Source organism: Hemitrygon akajei, chromosome 5 (assembly GCF_048418815.1).
Source record: "Hemitrygon akajei chromosome 5, sHemAka1.3, whole genome shotgun sequence".
Lineage (NCBI taxonomy): Eukaryota > Metazoa > Chordata > Chondrichthyes > Myliobatiformes > Dasyatidae > Hemitrygon > Hemitrygon akajei.
The window spans coordinates 70676243-70688311 of record NC_133128.1 but is presented as its reverse complement, the minus strand read 5'-3'; the positions used below and the strand labels follow the sequence as shown (position 1 = coordinate 70688311).

The following is a 12069-nucleotide window of genomic DNA, read 5'->3' as shown; positions in this document are numbered from 1 at the left end:
GTAATCTTTTGCCTTTTTTAATATTGAATATTAATTGTAATAATGCATTTTAGGCAACATATTAAAGGGGCAGCTAATTACAGTGCTTCAGTTCACATTATTACAGAAGTGACTGTAAATCACTAACAGGATTATTTTTCTTTTTCGTGCATTTACTGATTCTTGTGTAGGGTTGAGCTGGTGGTGCATCGCCATTTACATTACAATTACCTCTATTATACACTTACATAATGGTTACTGTTTTTGTCTAATTCAGAACAATGAAGATAAAAGTCTTATTATTTCCTCATCTCCTTTGTATCTGATAATCCACTGTCCAGTTCAGCATCTGGCTCATGTAGTAGTGCTCCCTGTACTCACTCATTGAACACTCCCTTTAAACCCTTTGAGGTGCCATTTCCCAGACTTGCTTCCAGTTCAGCTGGCTCTATAATTAGCAGCATGAAAGCCTGGAAATCAGATTTCTGATAGAACCAGAACAACATTTTCCATATCAGCAATATGAAAAATTCTTATTACCATCTGACTCCGGATTAGCATCAGAAGGCAAATTAAAAGTGTCAGTTCTAACCTCTAACTCATTTTTATATAATTCTTATTCTTGTTGAATAAAACATAGAAAACATACAGCACAGTGCAGGCCATGATGCTGTGCCGAACATGTACTTAGTTTAGAAATTACCTAGAGTTACCCATAACCCTCTATTTTTCTCAGCTATTTTTCTTCACCTCTGTACCTACTTCTAAGCACCTTAAAACTGTGCCCTCTCGTGCTAGCCATTTCAGCCCTGGGAAAAAGCCTCTGATTATCCACATGATCAACGCCTCTCATCATCTTAGACACCTCTATCAGGTCACCTCTTATCCTCCGTCACTCCAAGGAGAAAAGGGCAAGTTCTTTCAACCTGTTCTCAGAAGGCATGCTCCCCAATCCAGGCAACATCCTTGTAAATCTTCTTTGCACTCTTTCTACGTTTTCCAAATCCTTCCTGTAGTGAGGCGACCAGAACTGAGCACAGTACTGCAAGTGGGGTCTGACCAGGGTCCTATATAGCTGCAATCTTATCTCTTGACTCTTGAACTCAATTCCATGGTTGATGAAGGCCAATACACTGTATGCTTTCTTAACCACAGAGTGAACTTGTGCAGCAACTTTGAGTGTCCTATGGTCAGACCCCAAGATCCCTCTGATCCTCAACACTGCCAAGAGTCTTACCATTAATACTATATTCTGCCATCATATTTGACCTACCAAAATTAACCACCTCACACTTATCTGGGTTGAACTCCATCTGCTACTTCTCAGCCCAGTTTTGTACCCTATCAATGGCTTACTGTAATCTCTGACAGCCCTCCACACTATCCACAACACTCCCAACCTTTGTGTCATCAGCAAATTTACTAACCTATCCCTCCACTTCCTCATCCAGGTCATTTATAAAAATCGCGAAGAAAAGGGATCCCAGAACAGATCCCTGAGGCACACCACTGGTCACCAACCTCCATGCAGAATATGACCCATCTACAACCTCTCTTTGCCTTCTGTGGGCAGGCCAGTTCTGGATCCACAAAGCAATGTCCCCTTAGATCCCATGCCTCCTTACTTTCTCAGTACGCCTTACATGGGGTACCTTACCAAATGCCTTGCTGAAACCTATATACTATCTACTGCTCTACCTTCATTAATGTGTTTAGTCACATCCTCAAAAAATTCAATCAAGCTCGTAAGGCACGACCTGCCTTTGTCAAAGCCATGCTGACTATTCCTATTCATATTATGCCTCTCCAAATATTCATAAATCCTGCCTCTCAGGATATTCTCCATCAACATGTTAACCACTGAAGTAAGACTCACTGGTCTATAATTTCCTGGGCTATCTCTACTCCCTTTCTTGATCAAAGGAACAACACCTGCAACCCTCCAATCCTCGGGAACCTCTACCGTCCCCATTGATGATGCAAAGATCATCGCCAGAGGCTCAGCAATCTAATTGTAGAATATCAATATGAAGCACATGTTTAAGTACTGAGAAAGGATCTTTCCTGGTGTATTTGACTAATAAACTCTTCTCGGAGTTTCCAGCCTGCTGCAGGTATCAACCTTAACCAACTCTTCTATGACAAACTCTGCCATCTTCATCAGGGATGATGCCTAGGCATGTATAGTCTGGTGGCATTTACATTCCTGTCATCTGTTCCTCCTGATTGGTTGGTCCTCACCCAACTAGGTTTCCGCTGCCCCATCTTGTTTACGATTGAATTCCAGTTCTTACTTTGAGTGACACCTTTGTTAAAATTCTGTTTCTCTACTTTTATTTCAATGGGTTCCTTCATCAGGCGGTCCCAAAAGCCACTGATGTGGCACTGTAGTTTTGTGCTGTCAAAGTCAATCCTATGGCCATTGCAAATGCAATATTCCGCTACTGTCAATTTCTCTGGGTAAACTAAACGGATACTCTTCCTGTGCTCCTTGATGTGGGTTTCCATTGTGCGCCCTATTTGGCCAATATGTGCTGCTCCACATTCACAGGGAATCATGTAAACGCCAGCTGTCCTGAGTCTCAGGTCATTCTTAAATCACATAAAAAGTGATTTGAGCTTCCTTCTGGGTTTGTGGATGGTATTAATCCAGTATTTCTTCAGGATCCTGGTGATCCTTCCAGAATCTGTGGAAAAGTAGCGACAGCTCCTCCTTGTTGCTAGGTTTCCTGGTTTTTCTGTCGGCCCTTTTAAAGGCCCGATTGATTTCCTTAACCTTCTGGCTATTCTGTAGGAATGTCATGTGTCTATTTTTACAGGTGAGACAGTGGAAATGTGATTGGATGAAGTCTAACCAAACAGGTGGGACGGATGATGGGGGTATATATACCACCAGGCTAGACATTCCTAGGCATCATCCCTGATGAAGATCGCAGAATTTGTCATCAAAACATCGGTTAAAATTGATACCTGTACCCAACTGGAAGTCCAAGAAGAGTTTATGTTTAAGTACTGTTTATCATGGTGCTAAATGGAACAGAATAGAAGGGTCTTAGCAGATCGCAACCTGGATGGAGGCTGTACTGCCAAAGTTGGCCTAGTGCCCTCTCAGAAAAGAATACATAGAAAAAAAAATCAAGTTTCCAATGTTGCTGTGTCAGATGGTAACAGAATTGGTTCTGCATCAATAATGAATACCTTATTGTTGTTCAGTGCATTAGGGAAGGCAGTAAAATATTGATAAGAATGAAACCCAGCATGGGGCAGATGCTATAGTCAATAAATGGATTGAAGAGGGCAAGGAGAAGAATTCCATACATAAGATGTAAATAATATCTAATACATTAAATCAGATCTACAAAAGAAACACAGATGGGGCCACCAAGCTTTTTTTCAATAAACTGTAATGCAAGTGATTATTAAAAGGAAAAACAATTTTATTAGAGTATTAAATTTAAATCATAATTAATAAATAATTAGAATAGAAAATTGAAACACTTAATTAACAATTATTTAGAGTATGGATTTTAAAATTAGTTATTTATTAAAAACAATGTATGGCCAGCTATATTTAAATGCTTATGTAGAAATAAATTAATACTACTGTCACATTGCTAATGTAGACATTAGAGTAATTTGTGTATACACAGATTAAGATAATCCCAGTATTGGATTTATATTGAGAAGTTACAGAAAGGAAAAGTGTGTTAGGAACTGGGCACATGAATATAGACATCAGGCAAGGACAGGATTGGGTTTAAATATAATCCTCCAAATAGATAGCTCAGTAGAGCACACAGTTAAAATGCAGTCATGAAAGAGGAGCACGAATTTCACCTGCCAAACTCAACAAAACTACACCTGTAAGGGAAGACAACTGAAGGAAAAAGATCAGAATTACCTCAGTTGCAGGCTTGATTATTCGTTTTCCACTTAAATATTGATTCTTGTAGTTCCCAGTATGTTGAAAAATTTTAAACACAAGAAAAGGAGGAAATTCTTCTCCAGCAAATCTGATGGAAGTTAAGAATACTGATTTCAGTAGATAAGGTTAGCTGTCTTATGTAACTGTGCCAATTATGTTTTGTTAAAATTTATGAATAATGTGTCCTTGGTCCAACTTTCAATATTAAACCTTATAAATTCAAGCATTTTATTTCACTAGCAGGCCAAAGTCATGTTTTGTTAGTGGCACTGAAGTGCCAAAAGCAAAATGGCTACATTGCCATGTTATAAAACATACAAAGCATGATTTTGGGCTAAATGAAAGATATTGGTGTATGGTTAGTTTTGAAATTAAAAGTATACAAAATATATCAAACTGCAGAAAGCTGTTGAATTTTGTTATAATCACTACACCACACAAAATAACCACATATGGACATATGCTTGATCATGTTGTATTCTCTTTACTTTATACATAGACATATGGAAGTTATTTTGTTTAGCAGATTCTCACAGAACTTACCTGAACCTAACTTTATATGCCATCTTGATATCTTTCAAGAGTTCAGCCTCAGAGGGTTGTAGTTTCCTTAAAATGTCAGTTGTCAGACAATGTTCCTGTTACAGACAGAAATATTAATGGATTTATACAGATTTTGAAACAAATACATTTGAAGATAAATTGTAATTTGTTTGCAGACTAAAAGACCGCTGACCACTAATGTAATGACTAATTCTTAAGTTAAAAATAATCACCAATTGCTGGGAAGGATGAAGTTGCATTTTTTAAATATGTCATATTTTAGTGCAGTACCAAGCTCTAACGGTCAAGGTTCAAACCTAACTTCTGTGTGGAGTTTACACACTCGTGTAAGTACATTACAAAGGAACCAAAGGGGAGTTGAAAAGAAAACAGAATCAATGAGATTGCTCTGATGGGAACTGACATGGATCTGATAGAATGAATGGTCTCTTTCTACTCTGTAAAAGCAGGACATTGCTCTGTTTTTGGATGTGTTTTGCTGTTCTGTGTTCAGAGTGCTTTTAGCACTTGTACCACTGATGACTAGAAGGGTACGTATGTCTTCAGCATCTGGACATTGATGCACAATGTCCAATTATGGATTAATTTGCAAATGAATATTTATCTCTGGTGCATAAATAGTAGGAAAAGAGGAAAGGGATGACTTCCCAATTTAATAGCCTGTCAAAACACTTGCCAGCTTGTACTCCTTCACTTCCTTCAACCTTCTTATTCTGGCGTTTTCCCCCTTCCTTTCCAGTCCTGATGAAGGGTCTCAGTGCAAAAGTAACAACCGTTTACCCCTTTGCATCAATGCTGCCTGACCTGCTGAGTTCCTCCAGAACTTTGAGTGTGTCCCTTAAGAGTTCTTGCTGCAGAATTTCTTGTGTTTGTAGGTTATTCAATTGCACTTACTGCAGCACAGATTGTGTGCTTGAGTAGGCGAAACAACTGTTTATTTCTGTAGGAAATCCATGAAGTCTGGATAATTCTAGCTGCAGAGTCTGGATCAATTCTGAAACAGAAAAAGATTACCAGATTACAATGGAAATTAAAATCAGAATCTGAACTATGTTTATTCTCACTGACATGTGTCATGAAAAATGTTGTTTTGTGGCAGCAGTACAGGGCAAGACATTAAAAAAAACTATAAGTTAAAAAGGAAATAACTAAGTAAGGCAAAGAGGAATAGCTAGGATGTGGTTATGGGTTCATGGACTGTTCAGAAATCTGATGCCAGAGAGGAAGAAGCTGTTTCTAAAATGCTGAGCATGTGTATTCAGGCTCCTGTACCTCCTCCCTGATGGTAATAATAAGAGGGCATGTCCCAGATGGTGAAGGTCTGTAATGATGGATCGTGTGCACTGGAGCCTCCATACTGGTGCAACAGTAAGAACTCCACAGTACATCAGTAGAAATTTTCCAGAGTCTTTCATAACATACTAAATCTCCTCAACTCTGAATAAAGTATAGCTATTGGCGTGCCTTCTTAGTGATTGCATCAATACGTTTTGGCCCATGATAGATTCTCTGAGATGTTGACTTGAGGAACTTGAAGCTGCTCACCCTTTTTTCTGCTGACTCTTCAATGAGGACTGGTGTGTGTTTTCCTTACTTCCCCTTCCTGAAGTCCACAATCAATTTCTTTGTCTTACTGACATTGTACAAGATTGTTGTGACACTACTCACTAGCAGATCTATCTCGCTCCTGTACACCTCTTTGTCACCATCTGGCAATCTGCCAAGGTGTCATCAGTGAATTTACAGATTTTACAGAATTTTTACAGATAGTGCAGATTTTACAGAATTTACAGATAGTGCCTCAATTGGGCTTGGCCACACAGTAATGAATATTGAGGAAGAAGAGCAGTGGGCTAAGCATACATCCTTCAGTTTATTTATTTATTGACATTATTTATTATCACATTGGACACTACTCAAAGATTGAGTTATTTTGGCAAAAAAGGCAAACAGAAGAAATGGTAGAAGGTCAGCAAAGTAATCTTGAGGTACCTGATGAGCCAAGACATTGCTGGATAGCAGATTAGGCTACAGGGCTCATATGGTCCACTATTGCTTATACTCCTAAAGAAGAAAAACAAGCCCTGTCCAATCTACAAAGCCATCCTCATAAACATTTGGGGAGATAATTCAATCATGCTCATTGGATCTTACAACTAGTCAATGTCCCAGACTCGTTCACCACTATCTCATGGTATGGACTGCTCACTTTATGAAAAGACTCACCAGAGGTGGTGGCACAATGGCTTACAGTTGTAAAGAAGAAACTCTGAGAAACCTCAATGTTGAATCTAGAGAACGAGTTGCATTATACCAAGTTTACACTGTACTTCCCCGTGTTGAACTCGCATTTGGAAGAATAAGTGAGAATACCAAGTACACAGTCCTTGGACTACAAGACTACAGTCCTAATGCAAGTGTCAGATCATAGCCACAAACAAAACTGGCTTTGTCTTCAAGTATAAAGTTACCAAGCTGGGTCTGCAGTGGAGAACCGACTGGACGGAAACTTCTCCATGGCCTTGTCTTCACCATGCGTGTACAGATGAATCTATCCATAAGACATAGAAGCAGAATTATACCATTTGGCCCATTCAATCTGCTCCGCCATTTTGTTATGGCTGATCCAATTTTCCTCTCAGCCCCAAACTCCTGCCTTCTCTCCATATCTCCAACCAATCAAGAATCTATCAAACTCTGCCTTAGATATACATAAAGAGTTGGGCTCCACAGCTGCCTGTGGCAATGAATTCCATAGACTCACCACTCTCTGGCTAAAGAAAGTCCTCCTCACCTCTGTTCTAAAAGGACACCCCTCTATTCTGAGGCTGTGTCCTCTGGTCTTAAACTCTTCCACCATAGGAAACATCCTCTCCACATCCACTCTATCAAGGCCTTTCACCATTTGATAGGTTTCAATTAGATCACCCATCGTTCTTCTGAATTCTAGCAAATACAGGTCCACGGTCATCAAATCCTCTTCATATGACAAGCCATTCAATCCTGTATTCAATCCATTTCATTGTTAGCAACAGTGACTATTGCACAGGACTGATGAGAATTAAAACCTTTATTTTTTCAATGAGAATGCCCTCCATTATATTGTGCAGCTCAAAACTAGGAATCCATGAGGCATTAACAGCTGAACAGTATTCTACCACCATCTATAGTCTCATGTCCCAGCATGTTCCTTTATCTGAACTGCAGACCAAGTTTGCATCACAGAGTGTAGAAAAACAGGACACAAGCGGAACTGATTTTGCATTATAAAATTCAGGACAAATCTGATCTGGTTAATTTTTGCTCTATCGTTCTAATCAGCAACTATGTGATTAAACAAAAAACAGAAACCTGCTCACTCATGTCTAGATTGAGTTCTATCAAGTCTCCTCAGCAATCACTCAGCAATTTAGTATATGGACAAAAGAGGCAACTTCCAGAGGTAAACTGAGAGTGAATGGCATCTATGATTTACAGCGGACTGAAAAGCTTGAGCATATAAACATTAAGAAAGAGGATATGCTGGAGTTTTTGGAAAGGATCAAGTTGGATGAGTCACTGGGACTGGAGGAGATGTACCCCAGGCTACTTTGGGAGGCGAGGGAGGAGATTGCTGAGCCTCTGGCAATGATCTTTGCATCATCAATGGGGACGGGAGAGGTTCCGGAGGATTGAAGGGTTGTGGATGTTGTTCCCTTATTTAAAAAAGGGAGTAGAGATAGCCCAGGAAATTACAGACCAGTGAGTCTTAACTCAGTGGTTGGTAAGTTGATGGAGAAGATACTGAGAGGCAGGATTTATGAACATTTGGAGAGGCATAATATGATGAGGAATAATCAGCATGGCTTTGTCAAAGGCAGGTTGTGCCTTACGAGCCTGTTTGAATTTTTTGAGGATGTGACTGAACACATTGATGAAGGTAGAGCAGTAGATGTAGATACAGCAGAAATATTTCACATCTGAATAAGGGAAAAATACTAATGAATTACTTACATCTTTAGTTCTGATTTATGCATGTGTACTTTTGTTTCTTGACTATTCAGTAATATGTGGTCCTTTTGTAGAGATTCACAGCATGGTGAACTTTTACTTTTCAGTTCTTTGAGATCCATCGTTAATAATTCACAACATTCTGACAAAAATAGGTTACCGTGATTATATCATCTGAATAGTATTTTTTTTTTGTTATTATCTGAGAAGGCAACATCAGTACATTAAAATGACCAGACATTGACTTTACACACCAAAGTGTTTCAGAAGAGGAGTCTCATATTTTAAAGGCGATATTTTATCACTGCATTGCCACACTGCACTTGGGCAAATGTTGCTTTATATATAACTATCTTCATTAATTTTCATATTTAATTAGATATGTTCAAAAGAGACAGTACAGTTTGTAATCTAATACAGCAACAATAGATTATGATTAAGAAAACCAAAGACATTGTTGGGATTAAGAAGCATTTACTACAATTTAATTTGAGTTTCTGAAATAAAGAAACTCTCAGGAAAATACTGGCTCACCTTCTTAACCTTCTAGGGTGATCAACAAACATAAAACACTGATTTTTAATTTTCATGTTTGTTCACTGGGAGTTACCTAGAGTCAGACAGTATGGACCATGTTAATGGAAGTACCCCATTCAAGCTAGTCCCATTTGTCAGCATTTGGCCAATAACCTCATAAACCTTTCCAATCTCTATACCTGTCCAAATGTCTTTTAAAAGTTGTTATTTAACCTGCCTCAACTGTTTCCTCTGGCAGCTGGTCCAACATTGAGTTCCTCCATTGGTCGGGGTTGACCATTGATGTTGCATTGATACATAAGCCTAGGCAGTATGATATGGAGAGCAAGCTGTTGCCCATGTAGCAAGCTCCCCCTCTCCATGCGGCTGATGAATCCAAAAGAATGACAGGGGCCGATACAGTTTGGCACCAGTGGTGTCACAGGAGTTGCCAGTCAGTGTAAAACTCAATACAGGACTGCCTTAGGGACGCCTACATAGGATCCAACATAGATACCACCCTTCTGTATAAATAAAGTTGGCCCACTGACTTTTTCCCCACTGATGTTAAACCTACGCTCTCTCATTTTTGATGCCTCATATCTGGGAAAAGGACTGAATTAAATCACCTTATCTATGCCCCTCATGATCTTATATACCTTTATAAGATCACCTCTCAGTATCCTGTACTCTGGGGAATAAAATGCTAGCCTGTGAAACCTCTTCCTTGAACTCAGCCCCGCAAGTCCTGGCAGCATCCTTGTAAATCATTTCTGTACACTTTCCAGTTTAATAACATCTTTCCCATAGTAAGCCGATCAAAACTGAATACAATACTCCAAGTCTGGCCTCACCAACATCCAGTTCAACTGCATTATGACCTCTCAACTTTTATACTCAATCCTCCGACTTATGAAGGCCAACATGCCAAAAGCATTTTTCACCTGTGTCTCCGTTTTTAGGGAAACATGTACTTGCTTTCTATGGCCCATCTTTTCCACAACATCCCCAGGCCTTGTCTTTTACTGTGAAATCCTGCCTGGATTTGAGTATACTTCTGCAGCTCCCGGGATTCACAAACTTGGAACTGGAAAATGGTGGAGAATATGTTTCATAGGCTGGATTTTGTGTCAGCCTGGCTTAGCTGGATCTATCCTAGCCAGAGCTGACTCTTGGTAGGACGGACTATTCTTTCCACTTGAATTTGATCTTTGGCTATTCAGATGTCGGATCCCAAATGAGGTTACTGTCATGTATCTTCAGCTATTATTCCTTCATAAATGAGGGGACATGACAGAAACCTCATTTAGGATCCGACATCTGAAAAGACAATATTTTGAATATTTGTCCATTTCCCTTTTGAAAGCCATAATTCATACAGTGAGAACATAATTTGTCACTGCATCTTTTAACAATCTCAAGAGTTGCGTTCTTTTAGTCGGAAACGCCTTAGGTTTCAATAGTTACAAAATCATCCACTAACAATGGCAATTGTAAAGGGGTTTGGATCTGAAAGGTTTGGGCTCATACCTGTAATTCTTTTTCCATTCAATTTCTCTGTTTCTTAAGTTGGCAAAGTCTATCAGCTCCACTCACGCCTCTTCTACCAACGAGACATTTCAACTAGTCCATTTTATTAGAGTAATGCTTTGGATTTTTGTTGGTTTATCTCCTCCAATTTCAGTAAAATCGGCACAGCAAACTTAGAACTTGCGCCTTTGACTTACTTTCAGAAGTCTGTATACGCTTGCTACTTGTCCGCATAACCCCGAAATCAGAAATAATCATCAGACACCAAGGTATACCTGATTTTCCTCGCAAACAAGCAATCTGAATGAGGCGAGGGGCCTGCAGCAGCCACCCGTCGTCATAGCTTCGCCGTTTCCTGGCAACGGTGGGGCGGGGCGGGGCGGGACCTGGCGCCGGGGGCGGGGCCGGGTGGGGAAGGAAAGGGTGCCGGGGAATAGTGTTAGAATTGCCTCTGGTCTGACTCTTCGAGGTCTGTCTGCACTAGATTAAATTGAAGCCCAACTTTCGAGAAAAGGATTTAGGACCTTAGGTAAAAGTATTCAATGAAAATAGCGAAATATATAAGAAAGTTAACTTAATTTGTTCAAAAATGAAATAAATTTTGCATCAAGAATTTATGTTTCCCCATTTATTTAGGCTGGACAAAAAAAAAGGCTGACTCAATGGGTCTAATGACCTAATTCTGCTCCTATGTCTTATAATCTTATGGTTTAAATCTCCATATTATAGAAATTTTTGACAATGTGGATAATAGAATGAAGAGTTCTTCGATAAGTGCCATGCACATCTAAGATCTTTTGGACTAATGACAAACAGAATGTAAACTAAGCTTTCTGTGCTTGTGTATGTGAATGTGGAAATTTATGATTCACAGTAAGACAGCAGAATGTACTTCAGAACTGCATTATAATATTCTTTTCCAAGGAAAAAATAATTTGGGTTATTTGCCAAAAACATATTGCAAACTCATCAGAATAGTTAGCTCCTTTCCCAAAGAAGCACAAAATGATTGAGATCTATTGATTTCAATGGACGAGAACACCCAGTGATGCAAATCAAACATTCTGGCAGGAGCTTGGCAAAGTAGGTGAAATAATATTTAAAAATATCATGTTTAATAATTTTCCATAATATTTTAAAACATTGAAGTATTGAAGAAATTAATTAAAACTTTGTGTTTTCAGCTTTTTAAAAAACTTGTCAGAATCAGGATCTAGTGCTTTCCAGGTGTACATGATGAATGAACTCTTCTCCAATTATAACTGACGTTTTGATTTCAAACTCTGCTATCTTCATCAGGGATGAGTAAGTGTGGAATTTTACCTCTCACCTTACTTGCTCCTAAGCATTTTCCTGAGATTGCATACATTCCCATTATGAGGGGTGATTGATAAGTTCGTGGCCTAAGGTAGAAGCAGTCAATTTTAGAAAACCTAGCACATTTATTTTTCAACATAGTCCCCTCCTACACTTAGTTTAGTTCAGTGGTTGTGGAGCATACAGATCCTTCTTTGTAGAAGTTGGCGCCTTGGACCTCCAGAAGTGGTCCACAGCAGGGGTGATTG

General features: G+C 39.2%; 1 protein-coding gene across 6 annotated transcripts in view; it reads right to left on the bottom strand.

Moving 5' to 3' along the window:
* Window positions 1-10849, bottom strand: part of c5hxorf58 (chromosome 5 CXorf58 homolog) — a 62433-nt gene extending 51584 nt beyond the window's left edge. For 4 of the 6 annotated variants that reach the window (XM_073044575.1, XM_073044576.1, XM_073044579.1 and 1 more), the window contains exons 1-5: window positions 10702-10792; window positions 8462-8600; window positions 5363-5462; window positions 4448-4542; window positions 3881-3992 (exon numbers count right to left, since the gene is read on the bottom strand). In XM_073044575.1, the coding sequence (XP_072900676.1) occupies window positions 3881-3992; window positions 4448-4542; window positions 5363-5462; window positions 8462-8600; window positions 10702-10762 (507 nt within the window). In that variant the 5' untranslated portion in view covers window positions 10763-10792. Of the gene's footprint in view, window positions 1-3880; window positions 3993-4447; window positions 4543-5362; window positions 5463-8461; window positions 8601-10504 lie in introns of all 6 variants that reach the window. The other 2 variants (XM_073044578.1, XM_073044577.1) reach the window with 2 other exon arrangements.
* Window positions 10850-12069: the final 1220 nt, after the last annotated feature.